Raw genomic sequence first — 14,918 nt, forward strand, 5'->3', positions numbered from 1 at the left:
AAACAACAGTCTTGTAGAGTGCCTTCGGAAAATATTTACAACGCTTTTTTCCACATTTTGTTATGTTACAGCCTTATTTCAAAATTGATTAAATTCATTATGTTCCTCAAAATTCTGCAAACAATACACCATAATGAGAATGTGAAAAAAGTTTTAAATCTTTGCAAATTTATTAAAAATAAAAAATGAAAAAAATCCCATGTACATAGGTATTCACAGCCTTTGCTCAATACTTTGTTGAAGCACCTTTGGCACCAATTACAGCCTCAAGTGTTTTTGAATATGATGCTACAAGCTTGGCACACCAATTTTTGGGCAGTTTCTATAATTCTTTGCAGAACCTCTCAAGCTCTATCAGGTTGGATAGGGAGCAACAGTGCAAAGCCATTTTCAAATCTCTCCGGAGATGTTCAATCGGGTTCAAGTCTGGGCTCTGGCTGGGTCACTCAAGGACATTCACAGAGTTGTCCCGTAGCCACTACTTTTGTTATCTTGGCCGTGTGCTCAGGGTTGTCGTCCTGTTGGAACCTGAACCTTCACCACAGTCTGAGGTCAAGAGTGCTCTAGAGTAGGTTTTCATCAAGGATGTCTCTGTACATTGCTGCATTCATCTTTCCCTTGATCCTGACTAGTCCCAGTTCTTCCTGCTATAAACATCCCCGCAGCATGATGCTGCCACCACCATGCTTCACTGTAGGGATGTATTGGCCAGGTGATGAGCGGTGCCTGGTTTCCTCCAGACACGACGCTTGCCATTCAGGACAGAGTTCAATCTTAGTTCATCAGATGAGAAAAATTTTGTTTCTCATGGACTGAGAGTCCTTCAGGTGCCTTTTGACAAACTCAAGGTGGGAAGTCATGTGCCTTTTACTGAGAAGTGGCTTTTGTCTGGCCAATCTCCCTTACAGCCCTGATTGGTGGAGTGCTGCAGAGTTGGTTGTTCTTCTGGAAGGTTCTCCTCTTTCTGCAGAGAAATGCTGGGGCTCTGTCAGAGTGAGCATCGGGTTCTTGATCACCTTCCTGAGTAAGGCCCTTTTCCCCCAATCATTCAGTTTGGCTGGGCAGCCCGCTCTAGGAAGAGTCCTGGTGGTTCAAAATGTCTTCCTTTTACTGATGATGGCCACTGTGTTCACTGGGATCTTCAATGCTGCAGACATTTTTCTGTACTGTTCCTCAGATATGTGCCTCGATACAATCCTGTCTCAGATGTCTACAGACAATTCCTTGGACTTCATGACTTAGTTTGTTCTCTGACATGCACTATTAACTCTGGGACCTTTTATAGACCGGTGTGTGCCTTTCCAAATCGTGTCCAATCAACTGAAGTTACCACAAGTTGTAGAAACATCACAAGGATGATCAGTGGAAACAGGATGCACTAAATTTTGAATATCATGGTAAATGCTGTGAATACTTATGTACATGTGATTTATTTCAATTTTCATTTTTAATAAATTTGCAAAGATTTCAAATAAACTTCTTTCACTTTGTCATTAGGGGGTATTGTTTGTAGAATTTAGAGGAACATATTGAATTTAATACATTTTGGAATAAGGCTGTAACATAACAAAACGTGGAAAAAGTTAGCACAGTGATACACTTATACATGTTTCAGCTTGGTGACTTGATGGTTATTGAAGTCAGAGTCAAGATGACAGTCTTGGAGCATGCACAGCTAAAGAAAAATGAGTAATGCGAACTCCCATATTTCTTACAGATTCCCTTCTAAAATATTTGATTATTTAGTGCTAATAATACTTTGTCAATTATTTGTATCTAATGAAGTGGTTACTTTGTAAATACATTTTTAGGCCTTAGTGCGTTTACAATGTGCTACTCCTATTTACATGTCTGTAGAAGATCATTCATGTTACATCATTAATTGACAGGTAAAACAGACTAATCAGTGTGCTAAATAAAATGTAAGTATGTTGGTATTCTTTGCCCAGACAATCTGTAGGTTATTATCCCTTAACTTACTGCAAATGTATTCAGTTCAACTGATTTTAAAATGTCTAGCTGGGACATCTCTGTCACTAGATCAATATCATATAGCATAATATTGCAGAATTTTTATTTTATTTCTTTGCTAATTAAAAAAAAAAAATATATATATATATATAACACCTTGTTTGAGATAGCCCAGCTACAGATCCTAATAGGTTTTGGGGCAATAGGTGTACTTGCAGCACAGAGGCAGCTGGTTGGCTAGGCTGAACCAATATTGGGTGATTTAAGCTGAAGGATAAATAGCTGCTTGTGTCCCACAGGAAGAATATTTTTCTAATACAGGTTAAACATTGTATTCGATTTGTTGCTGTGGCATACACATCCTTTGTTTCCTTCTGGCTTTTATAAAGTCAAAAAGTGAATTATGATTCATTTCAGTTCTCTAGCTGTTCATCAAGTGCAGGCATCATTGTTTTACGGAGCTTTATTGAACTTTTAATGCAAGTGTGATTTTGTTTACTAGTAGAGTATCCTTAGCCCCCTACCATGACCTCCACCAGTTTGTCCATTAAACTCTTCCACACAACTAAGATACGTATACTCTGCCCCAGCCTGCCGAGGGAGCGGCCATTGCTAGGTACAATCATTATCTTCAATGGCTTGTACGAATGATTTTGATATATATGTGTGGGAATAAGTACAGATACTTGATTTGTAAGTATTCACACTTATAATTACACTTTAATGTGTCCTCTGTGTAATTTAGTAGTTAGCTATGCCACATTCTCAAGAATATTGGTTCAGCTTACAAAATATCTGCCTGTGTGTGTACGAAAAAATTACCAATATTTGAACACGCCTTATAAACGTTTTTTTTGTTTATTTTTCTTATTATATTTTTGCATGTGTGAAGAAAACCCAATAAATTCCTAATGATTGTAAATGCTGAAATCGGCATGCATTAGCTTCTGACTAATCTTGTTAAATAGATAATTGTGTTTAGCAGCAAATTTAGATTGCCAATTCCACTGAAAACTAATATTTCAGTATTAATTAGTGTATGGATTAGCATTCATCATTTGCTAACTTTTCTCTTTGCCATCACTCAGAATTTCTCTTGATGGATTTTTCTCTTTAGAGTCATGACTGGCCTTTGGTCTGTTTAATCAGGTCTCCAGTGCTGAATTCTCCTTTAACTTAGGTTTAGTGATGAGTAAAGGGATGTTTACTCAGTTAAGCAAAGTTAGTACTCATGCTCAGTTTAATATATAAATATAAGTTACTGGAAACATTTTCTTGGCTGCCACCATGTTTTCTTTTCCCTCTCCTGGTGCATATATCGCACATGTTTGTAAAACAGCTTCATGGCCTGAGATATAGGAGGGCTGTTTTTACAAGTCTCTACTATGCTAGTTATTTATAACCTGGGATCAGGGCCTAATTTATATTTCTGCCCCTCGTAAATCAACTGTTTTGTGCCATCCCTCTTCTACCCCAGTCAAGTAGCTATTCCTAGCATCATACAAGAAAAATCAAACAACATACCCAAACAGGACACACTGGAGACTTCTCCATGATTAAGCTCCGAGGGGCGAAGCAAAACACATTGGGGCATGGCCTGGTTGGAGCCCAGGCTGAGGTTGCCACATATCATCATGAGTGGGCTTGCTTCGATGTGCGGTTTAAGGGATATTCATACTTCCACACTGAGGCTGGAAGGTACACCTATAACTGATGACTAAATGAGTAAAGAACACTGTAGGATTACTAGTATAATGTAATAAAGAGAATGGGTCCTGATGAACATTAAAACTGCATCTAAATGGATTTAGATCCCATTTTGATGACTATATAAACAATAGGGTAAATCTTTTATTCAATTGTTTGTGTATTTATTCAGTGGAGGGACCCATCCTATTGAATTACATTATACATTGAATCTTCTCTTGAGGCAGAGGAGTATCCAGCCGTTTTACCATATAATTTTATTGAGGAGTTTAGCTGTTTATCATACTCCTATTCTGCCAGCAGTAAATGGAAGAACATAGCATATTAGTCCACCTAAATGCAGAAACTGAGCAGGTATGGCCCTATTATCCCCGGAATGTTTTACTAACTGTCAGGAACATGATGAGTGGTGCCCCTGGAAGCCCTGCCACCCTAGGCAATGTCCTTTGTTGGCTACGTAGAAATTGGCACTGTGGGTATCCTAATTTCAAAGCTTAAACCAAGTAGAAACTGAGTTCAAGGTTGTGTATAGGTAGATATCAACTTGCCAGTCTGATATATGCAACCAGCATGTAAGACTTTCATCAACTATCAAATACTGAAATATCAATTTTCATGGGCTTAGCCTTATTTATTTTGCATAATCAGGTTTGTGCAAGGGTGAATACAAATCAGTGTGTTTCAAACTGATCCTGCATGCTAGCAAAATTCTAAAATGTATTTAAATTATTTAAACCAAAATCATAGATAACATAGCTGAAAGATTACTCATGTTTTAGAAATTGACATTGTCCTTTTTTTTTCCCCCTCTCAACAGCCCCCCATCCTATAGGAAACCATTAAGTTATGACGATGAGCGGGACAATTTTGAAAGTACGTATCGATCAAAATATTCCCCTCGGAGCTACCTGAGCGACAGTGACACAGAAACCAAATCCTCTGAAGCATTATCCTAACCATGCTGAGCGTGTGAAAGTTATTGCTACGCTAGAGAATGTGAGCACACTGCAATGTCCATGGATTGAGATTTGGAGTTTCTGTACATGTCCATGGAACAGTTTACTGGCTTCCAAATGATGATCATCTCAGACTTGGCTAGATACTCCACTTCGGCCCAGATCCTGCCACTCTCACTGCATGGGCTCATTTCTGCATTTAAAGTTGAAGGTGGCTTCCATCGGATTGTTCACGCTTGTGTTCATGCTTGACAGTTGGTGGAAGAGTAAACAGATATAAATTATTACTCTAATCTTTTTTCTGAAAAAATTTTCCCCCCTTTTTGGAACATTGACTTGTAACACAGTAACTGGGATTTTCCACTGTCCTTGGGTCTAAGAGGTCCTATCTGTAAACACTAGAAGGACGTGTAGTCCCAAGCGATCGTTACAGGTGCTGCTTCCATGGAGTGCCGCGCTAAATGGTGCCTTTCTTTTGCCCTCTTTATTGATCTTTTAATGCTTTCCAGACCCTTTAAAGTGATGATCCTGTACCTTTTTATTTACATATGTTTATTATGTATATACACTTGGTTTCCTGATTAACTAAAGAAAAGACAGCAGGTGTCAAAAAGAAAAAAAGATCACACAGGCTGGCTCTGGTGGGGGTCATACTTCAGACATGCTGTTCACAGGAATGTGACGAAAAAGAGCAGCTTGAGTAAAAGCCGTGCACATTGCATTGTGGGTAAAAAGGGGGGTATTCTCACAGCAAAGACTAAAGAAAATAATATGAAGTACACAGTGTTCCTAGAATTGCTAGCCTGGCAGGAGGACCTGCATCAAACCTCTTATATTGGTATATCCATGTGCGATACCAAAAATGTAAAACTATTTTGGTAAACAATGTGTATGTACATTAGGAATCTCCTTCGAAGATATGCAAAAAAAAAAAATTGCAAGTTCTTAGCATGGCTAACTAGGAAGTCTTGATTCCTGTAGGAATGACTTGACCTAAAACCTAAACACAACTGTACAACTGTAATTGTTCTCATTCATCTGTATAAATTCATGGCAATAACTAAATCTTTCAATAGAACACAGCACACTGATATGCCTGACATAAATAATCACATTTGAGTCACCAGAAATCTTGCATATACAGAAAAAGTTGCCATTATCAGTGTCTTTTTGAAGGTGCATGCTCCAAGGATTGTCATCCAGATCCTTGTGGATCTCTCACTGGAAACCTTGTTGCTGGTCAGTGAATCAACAAGTAGTTAAGGAAGCATAAGATGACAGTGTGGGGCACTAACCTTTAAACACTAATTGATCATGGCAGCTCCCATATTTCTAAACCGGGCAAGTACTTTTAAAAGTGTACCTGTTTTTGACAAGCAACAAACATGTTGTACACTTTTGCAGTATTTAGGAGAATGCAGCCTGTCCACTTACTAAACAAAAGGAAATCTAACAGGCTGCAGGGCTGTCAACTGGTACACTTTTTAAAGCTGAACTCCAGGAATTCAGCCCATCTGTAAAATCTGCTGGATTACGATGGGTTAAGTCCAACGAGGTGTATGCCACCTTTAGACTTATCTCTTTAATTTACAAATATTTTTCTAAGCTCCAGGAGTACAGCTTCCACTGTACTTATGACATTGCACCTTCTTGTCTCCGCTTTAACAGCTGCTCACATCCAGCTGCTGTGCCTGTTCCTCCTCTCCTCCTGCCCAATCATAGAGTGCTTTTTATTATGTGACCCTGTTCACAAAATACAAAGCCTTCTGTGAAAGGACAGTAGAGTGGAGAGCTAGGCAGTGATGCTGTGTATAAGAAAGTAGGGTCTCTCCTGTCAGTGCCTGGAGTGTAGTGATAGCTGTACTCCCTGCGCTTAGTATAACAATCAGTGTAAAAAAGAGTGATAAGCCACAAAGTGGCATGCACCTCTCTGAACTTGACCCGCAGTAAGCCAGCAGATTTTACAAAGCAGCAGAATTACTGGAGCTCAGATCCAAGTGCAAATTTAATTTCAAAGCAAATCGTGCGCTGCGAAGGAGGGAAGCGGAGGAAGCACTGGAGGTTTTTTTTTATGGAGGTTTAAGTTTATTACTGGAAGAGTGGTGTGTGTGCTCTTGGTTCTTGTACCTTTTGAAGGACCTCTGTTTCAAAAATATTGTATTCTAATATGGTTGTGTATACAAAAGTAATGATTTTCAGTGTTGTAATTCCTTTATTTTACATACCTTTATTTGTGGTTTTCTTCACATTTGCATGCCGATTAAGCTGGCGAGCAAAAGTGACAATGATGGGTTTTGGGACAAACTACAACATGGTCAGAGGTGATTCTGTAGTTTCAGCAAATGCGGACAATGTTGTAGTTTGTCCCAATCCCTTCGTTGTCACCATGCAGGACATCTTGGTCTGCAGGTAAATCTGTTGAATATATACTTGATAACTATCAATAAAATAATTAACCGCAGTATCCAAATGCAGTGTTTTTTGTGATTATGTTCCTTTAGGTTTCATCACCTCTGTATTACTGTGTATATGGTACCTTAACAGTGCAGAGATGCTACAAAGTTGGCTTGTGGTAGAGTTAGCCACTATTTAGCAGGATGTCTAGGGGGATTCAAAGGGAGCCTTTTCTTTGCAGCTCACCAAAAGTTGTCCCCGTCACTTCCAGCTCACCCACAGTCCACCTTTCTAGAGCTGCCCTCTGAGAATGAGCCACACCTTAAACATGACACTTGCAGAGTACACTTAAAACTCCATTCTTGGAAGACAGTGCTCCTTCCCAACCTTCCTCCATCGCAGCACTATTTTTTATTTATATAGACTTCCTGTAATAAACAGTGTTTGTGGGAAAAAATAGAGCAGCCATCTTCTGATTTTACACTGATGTATGTATTGATTCCTTTTCACTTTTTAAACTTGTGATTTAATTTCCAGATCCATGCTGATTTCAGTAAACTGTGCAATAAAAAGTACAAAGATGCTTGAAGTTCTGCATGTTATCAATTGATATTTAATTGAAGATGGGTTTAGGAATGTGAATTTCTTTTCAATTTTAAAACCTAAAGGGCCTTCTAAGTTTTATTTTTTTTAACAATTGATTTTTCATGTCAAAAATGTAATTGGTGATTATGTGAAGTGTACCTGTTATTATACAACAGCTGAGCCTGGGATTTTGCGTAAACAGCCTGTCCTGCAAAATGCCGCCAGTCTTTCTGCCCTCCAAACGGCTGCCTCTGTGTGTAGGTAACAGGTACACACTAGAATGGAAATTTTCCAGATCTGTACCCTGGTGTCCACTAAAAGCTTGAGCAAAGGTGTCCATAGCTGAGGAGATACCTGTAAGCAAACCACCTGCTGTGTATATCCCTGATAAAAGATCAATCCCACAAGACAGTGTTTTAATGAAGGCCCAGCTATCCATATTTTAGATATACTCGAGCTGCTGCTTTTTTTTATCAACTGTGTGTAATTAAATTAAAAATTTAAAAAACATTTAGACTGGTTATGTTTTGTTTACTTTATTGTGCACATTATTACGAAAACATTGCCTAAAGGCATAGTCCACTTCTGGGACTATGTTTCATGTCGCAACCTCATGAAACATTGTTGCATTCCCCAACCTGCCCCGCTCTCAAACTGGTCCCACTTACCTGAATTGAAGGGTGCTTCTTGCTTCTAGTTGGATCTCGGCATGGCAGTGTGAGGATCTGCTCTCACAATTGTCAGCCATATACAGGGATCTGTAAATGGGAATACTAGAAGTCCCATCTGCCAGGACACCACTGGGACTCAATAGATTGTGCCAGCAGCAGGGTGGCGATATCACCACACTTGCACTGAACATGTAATACATTTTTTATTCATTCTTTTTTTTTTTAAGTGAACAGTGCCTTTATTTTTTTTTTAGGACACCCACTTGTTAAAACTGGTGGCTGTTGAAAAGAGATTTTTAGGAGTTAAGGCTTAAAGTAGAAGTCCGGTCTACACCTGTCTAAGCTTAAACCTTCTCCCGCCCCCATTCTAAGCTTTATACGAACTAGCCTGTAAAGGGTTCTTGTCCAGTCCGGTGATCAGCTCTCAGCCACGGCTTCAAGGGAGAGGAGAAACCGCAGACAACAGAAAGGAAGTCTATAGGTGATGTCACCACACAGGAACTGCAGCCGTGGTTGCTGCTCTCTCCTCACCCCGGAAACCGGCCGCTGGGGGAGGATCACTTGACCGGACTGAAATGCCTCTTAGATTAGGTAAGTATAAGCATCTTTCCCTTACAAGCTAGTTGGTATAAGGCTTAGAATGCAGGTTGCAGCAGGTTTAAGCTTAGGTTTATTATTATACAGGATTTATATAGCGCCAACAGTTCCCACAACCCTTTACAAAATGAAGGCATACATTAGTTACAATACGGTTCAATACAAGAAGGCCCTGCTCCATAGAGCTTATAGTCGAAGAGGAAGGTCATATACTGCAAAAAGTAATAACTGTGGGGGATGAGCTGATAGAGAAGGTAAAAACATAGTATATTAGATAGGAGCAGGATAGGCTTCTTTTAACCACTTGCCCACTGGGTACTTATACCCCCTTCCTAACCAGGCCAGTTCAGCCTTTAGTGCTCTCACATTTTGAATGACAATTACTCAGTCATGCAACACTGTACCCATATGAAATGTTTGTCCTTTTTTTTTTTTCACACAAATAGAGCTTTCTTTTGGTGGTATTTAATCACCACTAGGTTTCTTATTTTTTGCGCAATGAAAAAAGACCGAAAATTTTGAAAAGAAATATGCATTTTTCTTCGTTTTGGTTATAAAATTTTGCAAATTAGTAATTTTTCTTCATAAATTTTGGAAAAAAGTTATACTGCTACATATCTTTAGTAAAAATAAGCCAAATAAGTATATATTATTTGGCCTTTGTGAAGGTTATAGAGTCTACAAGCTGCCAATGTCATTTCTTGAGACATCAACAAGCCAGGAACGTACAGATACCCCCTAAGTGTCTCCTTTCTGGAAAGTAGACATTCCAAGGTATTTACTAAGAGGCATAGTGAATCTTTTGAATATTTAATTTTTTCTCCACAATTCTTTGCAAAATGAAGCATATTACCAACTTATTTCTCACACACTGTATAGGCATACCTGCAACTACACCCCAAAACACATTCTGCTACTCTGCGTGAGTATGGCGATACCACATGGGTCAGACCTTTACACAGCCTGGCCACATATAGAGTCCCAACATGCAAGTAGCACTTTCCAGGCATTCTAGGAGAATAAATTATACATATATCGGACTTGGTTTGACAGCTCTAATGATTGGCTGGTGACCATTCAGTGTTGTTTCCTATATCGCAGAGATAGAAAAGGTAAAAAAGGGGGTGGGGTATGCCTGTATATCAAGAACAATGTGCAAGTAAATATGAGGGATGATATCACGAATGGAACCTAAGGAGGAGGTAGAATCCCTATGGGTAGAACTTCAAAGGGAAGGCACTATGGGAAAAGTAATATTTTTTGTATGCTATAGGCCCCCAAGAGGGAGGAGGGGGGGGTTGGACCTCCTATCACAGCTTGGAATGGCAGCAAGGATGGTGTCAATATAATGGGGGATTTTAATTATCCAGATATAGACTGGGCAGAAGGAACCTGCGCATTAGTCTAAGGCTCGCCAGTTCCTAAATGTTTTGCAGGACAATTTCATGGGTCAAATGGTGAACGCACCAACAAGAAACAATGCGTTATTAGACCTACTGATTACTAACAATACAAACCTGATCTCGGATGTAGAAATATGGGGCAACTTAGGAAATAATGACCACAAATCAATTAGTTTCAGTATAAACCATAGAAATAGGAAACACGGGTAATACAAGGACGCCGAATTTCAAAAGAGCCAACTTCCCTAAACTGGGCCTTTTGCTAGACCATATAAAATGGGATAGAACCCATTTAAGGTTAAAATAAACCCTGGGTGTCTAAACTCCAACATAAAAATGCATATTAAAACTAAAGAAAAGCCTTAAAAAAAATACAAGGCTGAGGGGTCATTGGCAGCATTGCAACATTACAAAGAGTGCAATAATAAATGTAAGGGCGAAATTAAGGTGGCTAAAATAGAACACTAAAGGCACATTGCGGAAGAGAGTAAAATAAAAGCCAAGAAATTCTAAGTATATAAATAGAAAGAAAGTGAGGCCAGAACACATTGGCCCCATAAAAGACGACAAAGGGAATCTGGTTACAAAGGACAGAAAGAAGGCAAAGGTGCTAAATAAATTCTTCTTCTCAGTCTTCACAAAATAGTTGGGGGGCTACACTAACCCAACTTGTAATGTTAAAATTAATAATCCATCACAGGAAGCACCCTCATGGTTAACAGAAGAATATATCCTGGGAATATATATAGATATTGGAGGGGATGATAAGGGACTATATACAAGACTTTAGCAGCGAAAAACTGTATTATTAGTAGTAATCGGCATGGATTCACAAAGAATCATTTTTGCCAGACCAATCTGTTAACCTTCTATGAAGAAGTAAGCTGCGGTCTAGATAAAGGAAGGCCTGTGGATGTGGTGTATCTGGACTTTGCACAGGCATTTGATACAGTTCCCCACAAAAGCTTACTGTACAAACCAAGGAACGTAGAGGGTGGTGATAAATTAGGAGTACTCGGATTGGTCAGGTGTGTAAATTGGGGTCCCCTAAGGATCTGTCCTGGGACCAATCCTGTTTAATATATTCATAAACGACCTAAAGGATGGATAACCAGCACAGTCTCGGCATTTGCAGATGATACTAAGTTAAGCAGGCCAATATCTTCTATACATGATGTGGTAGACCTGAACAAAATAATGGGGTGGGGTGGGCAACTGCATGGTAAAAGAGGTTTAATGTTGAAAAATGTAAAGTAATGCACTTGGGTGTCAGAAATACGAATGCAAGTTACTCGCTAGGGGGTGAACCTCTAGGTGAAACTAAGATAGAGAAGGACCTAGGGGTCCTAGTAGACAACAGGCTTGGCAATGGCATGCAATGCCAAGCTGCTGCAAGCAAAGCCAACAGAATACTGGCATGTATAAAAAAGGGGATTTACTCCAGAGATAAAACGATTATTCTCCCACTCTACAAGACTCTGATCTGGCCATATCTTGAATATGCCGTCCAGTTTTGGGCACCGGTCCTCAGAAAGGATGTGCTGGAACTAAGAGTCCAGAGACGGGCAACAAAGATAATTAGGGGAATGAAGGACATCAGCTATGAGGAAAGACTACAAGCATTAAACTTCTTCTCTCTGGAGAAGAGGCGCTTGAGAGGGGAAATAATATAAATGTACAAATACCCAACTGGTGACCCTAGCATAGGGAACAACCTTTTCAGAGAAAGGGAATTCAATAAGATACAGGGCCATTTGCTAAAACTAGGAGAAAAGTGGGTTAACCTTAAACTCCGTAAAGGGTTCTTTACTGTCAGAGCAGTAAGGATGTGGAATTCTCTTCTACAAGCAGTGGTATCAGCAGAGAGCATTGATTCGTTTAAAAAAACTATAAGATGGGCACCTTAAAGACCACAACATACAGGGGTATACAATGAACGGTTAACAGCAAACACACACATCATAGGTTGGACTGGTGTCTTTTTTCAACCTCACTATGTAACCATATAATTTCCTGACAGCCACACTTTTGAAGGCCCTGGAGCACCAGGACAATGAAAACACCCACAAAATGACCCCATTTTGAAAAGCAAACATGCAACATACGTTTTATGAGGCATTATGAGTCTTTTGAACATGTTTTTTTCACAAGTTTTTGGAAAATGAAAGTGCATTTTTTTTTTTACACAAAGTTGTCAATTTATAAGATATTTCTAAGACACAGCATGTGCATGCCACAAATTTCACCCCAAAATGCATTCTGCTACTCCTCCTGAGTATGGTGATACCACATGTGTGAGACTTTAACACAGTCTGGCTGCATACAGGGGCCCAACATGCAAGTAGCACCTCCAGGTGTTCTAGGGAGTAAAAATTACAAACCAAAATTTCCTGACTACCTATAACACTTTTGTGGCACGGATGAGCACTGATGTGGCATGGATGGGTACAGATGAGGCATGGATGAGCACTGATGTGGTACGAATGAGGCACAGATGGGCATGGATGAGGCATTTTTTCACACAGAGTTGTCCATTTATAAGATATTTCTAACACATAGCATGTACATAGCTAGAATTACACCCCAAAATACATTCTGCTACTTCTGAGAATGGCAATACCGCACATGTGAGACTTTTTTTTTTTTTTTTTATCAATAAATTTTTATTACGTTTTTACTGAAACTAACAAGAAACCAAAGAACATGACAATTTCGATGTGGTGCAACATGCACTAATAAAACAGAAATACACAGGATATAATTATCAAATTCATTACAGTATCTCCATACAGTCAGAAAATAAAGCGTTAAAACGAGGAACGTGGTAAAGGAGCCTCATAGACAAGAAAGAAGATGATATCTCGTAGAAGGGGAGGGCGGTGCACCAGTCTATCCCCCGACGTCCCCTCCACCCACGCACCCCCAATGGGAACTAACTGTACAGGGGGGGAGGGAACGCCGATATCCCGGCCAGGCCCATTGTAACGAGATGTCCGCCTCTAGTGGATAGTGTAGTGATCAGTCAGTTGTGTTACCCTTTAAAGTCCGTCCACATCTTCCATTTGATATTGAAGGCTGCACAAGAGCCCTGATTAATTGCTAGTAGGGGTTCAAACAGGTGATTGCGATTAACCGCTAATCTAACGTCAGATATGTGGAGTTGGTTTTGAGTGCCCCAATTGACTAGTATGTTGTGGCGTGCCGCTAGTAATATGTGGCACACCACTTGTCTCATAGATAAAGGAAATTTATTGATCCCAAGATTGAGTAGGGCCAGACCCATTAAGGGTTTTTGTATAATCCCTGTTAAGGAGGAAATCATTTGAAAGCTAGGCTTCCAGTATCCCGATAGACATAAATATGAGAGAAAATAATATCGGCGCAGAAGGACAATATCAAATCGAAAAGCAGCTGCACTCCTCAGGTCAAAATACAATTCCTGTGTAAATAATGTGTGGAACAATAGGCAGCGCTAAAAAAAACACTAATAACAACATAAATCATTAGGGAGAAAATCAGAGTCCATGCACAAAGCCCGTGATGAGAAGTGAACACACTTTCTGGCAGGATCAACAGGTGCTCTAAGTGTTAGAATCCACCACCGAGTGAAATGGCCTCTCACCTTAGGCTTATTGGATATAAGCATATGACTCAAAAACTCTTATAGCGATCTCCCCTTGGTGGATGGGATGTACTCCTTCTTGTACTTCACCTCCAAGAGACCTCACACTGAACAGAAGCAACACCACAAAGTTCCCAAAGCGGACTATGTTCTGCTCACAGATAGGCTTCAACCAGCAACTCCCCTTGAAACCATGGAATAGGGAAAAACACCGGGCAAGCCCATAGCGTGATACTGATAAACTTTATTCAAAATGAAATTAAAAGACAGCCTCTTACTTGTATAAAAAGGTGAAATCGCATCAAACAATCATGCCGACCGGTCCCGTAGGTACCTCACCGGATCTCCAGACAGCAGTGGGCAACGCCTGTAAGCTCCTCCTTCCCCCCGGACGCGTGTCGTCCCCCAATGGGCGGGGACTTCTTCAGCGGTATGTGAACATACCGCTGAAGAAGTCCCCGCCCATTGGGGGACGACACGCGTCCGGGGGGAAGGAGGAGCTTACAGGCGTTGCCCACTGCTGTCTGGAGATCCGGTGAGGTACCTACGGGACCCGTCGGCATGATTGTTTGATGCGATTTCACCGTTTTATACAAGTAAGAGGCTGTCTTTTAATTTCATTTTGAATTTAATTTCATTTTGAATAAAGTTTATCAGTATCACGCTACGCGTGTCGTCCCCCAATGGGCGGGGACTTCTTCAGCGGTATGTGAACATACCGCTGAAGAAGTCCCCGCCCATTGGGGGACGACACGCGTCCGGGGGGAAGGAGGAGCTTACAGGCGTTGCCCACTGCTGTCTGGAGATCCGGTGAGGTACCTACGGGACCGGTCGGCATGATTGTTTGATGCGATTTCACCTTTTTATACAAGTAAGAGGCTGTCTTTTAATTTCATTTTGAATAAAGTTTATCAGTATCACGCTATGGGCTTGCCCGGTGTTTTTCCCTATTCCATGGTTTCAAGGGGAGTTGCTGGTTGAAGCCTATCTGTGAGCAGAACATAGTCCGCTT

The 14,918-nt window shown here is 40.3% G+C and overlaps 1 protein-coding gene across 7 annotated transcripts in view; it reads left to right on the forward strand.

The window, feature by feature from the left end:
- Positions 1 to 5,186, forward strand: part of MYO18A (myosin XVIIIA) — a 572,782-nt gene extending 567,596 nt beyond the window's left edge. For 6 of the 7 annotated variants that reach the window (XM_082245143.1, XM_082245145.1, XM_082245146.1 and 3 more), the window contains one exon: positions 4,496 to 4,624. Coding sequence is in view for 1 of the 7 variants with exons in the window: in XM_082245147.1 (XP_082101273.1) it covers positions 4,496 to 4,634 (139 nt within the window). In the remaining 6 variants the exon portion in view is untranslated. Of the gene's footprint in view, positions 1 to 4,495 lie in introns of all 7 variants that reach the window. The other variant, XM_082245147.1, reaches the window with a different exon arrangement.
- Positions 5,187 to 14,918: the final 9,732 nt, after the last annotated feature.

Source organism: Pelophylax lessonae, assembly GCF_965119305.1.
Source record: "Pelophylax lessonae genome assembly, chromosome: 2".
Lineage (NCBI taxonomy): Eukaryota > Metazoa > Chordata > Amphibia > Anura > Ranidae > Pelophylax > Pelophylax lessonae.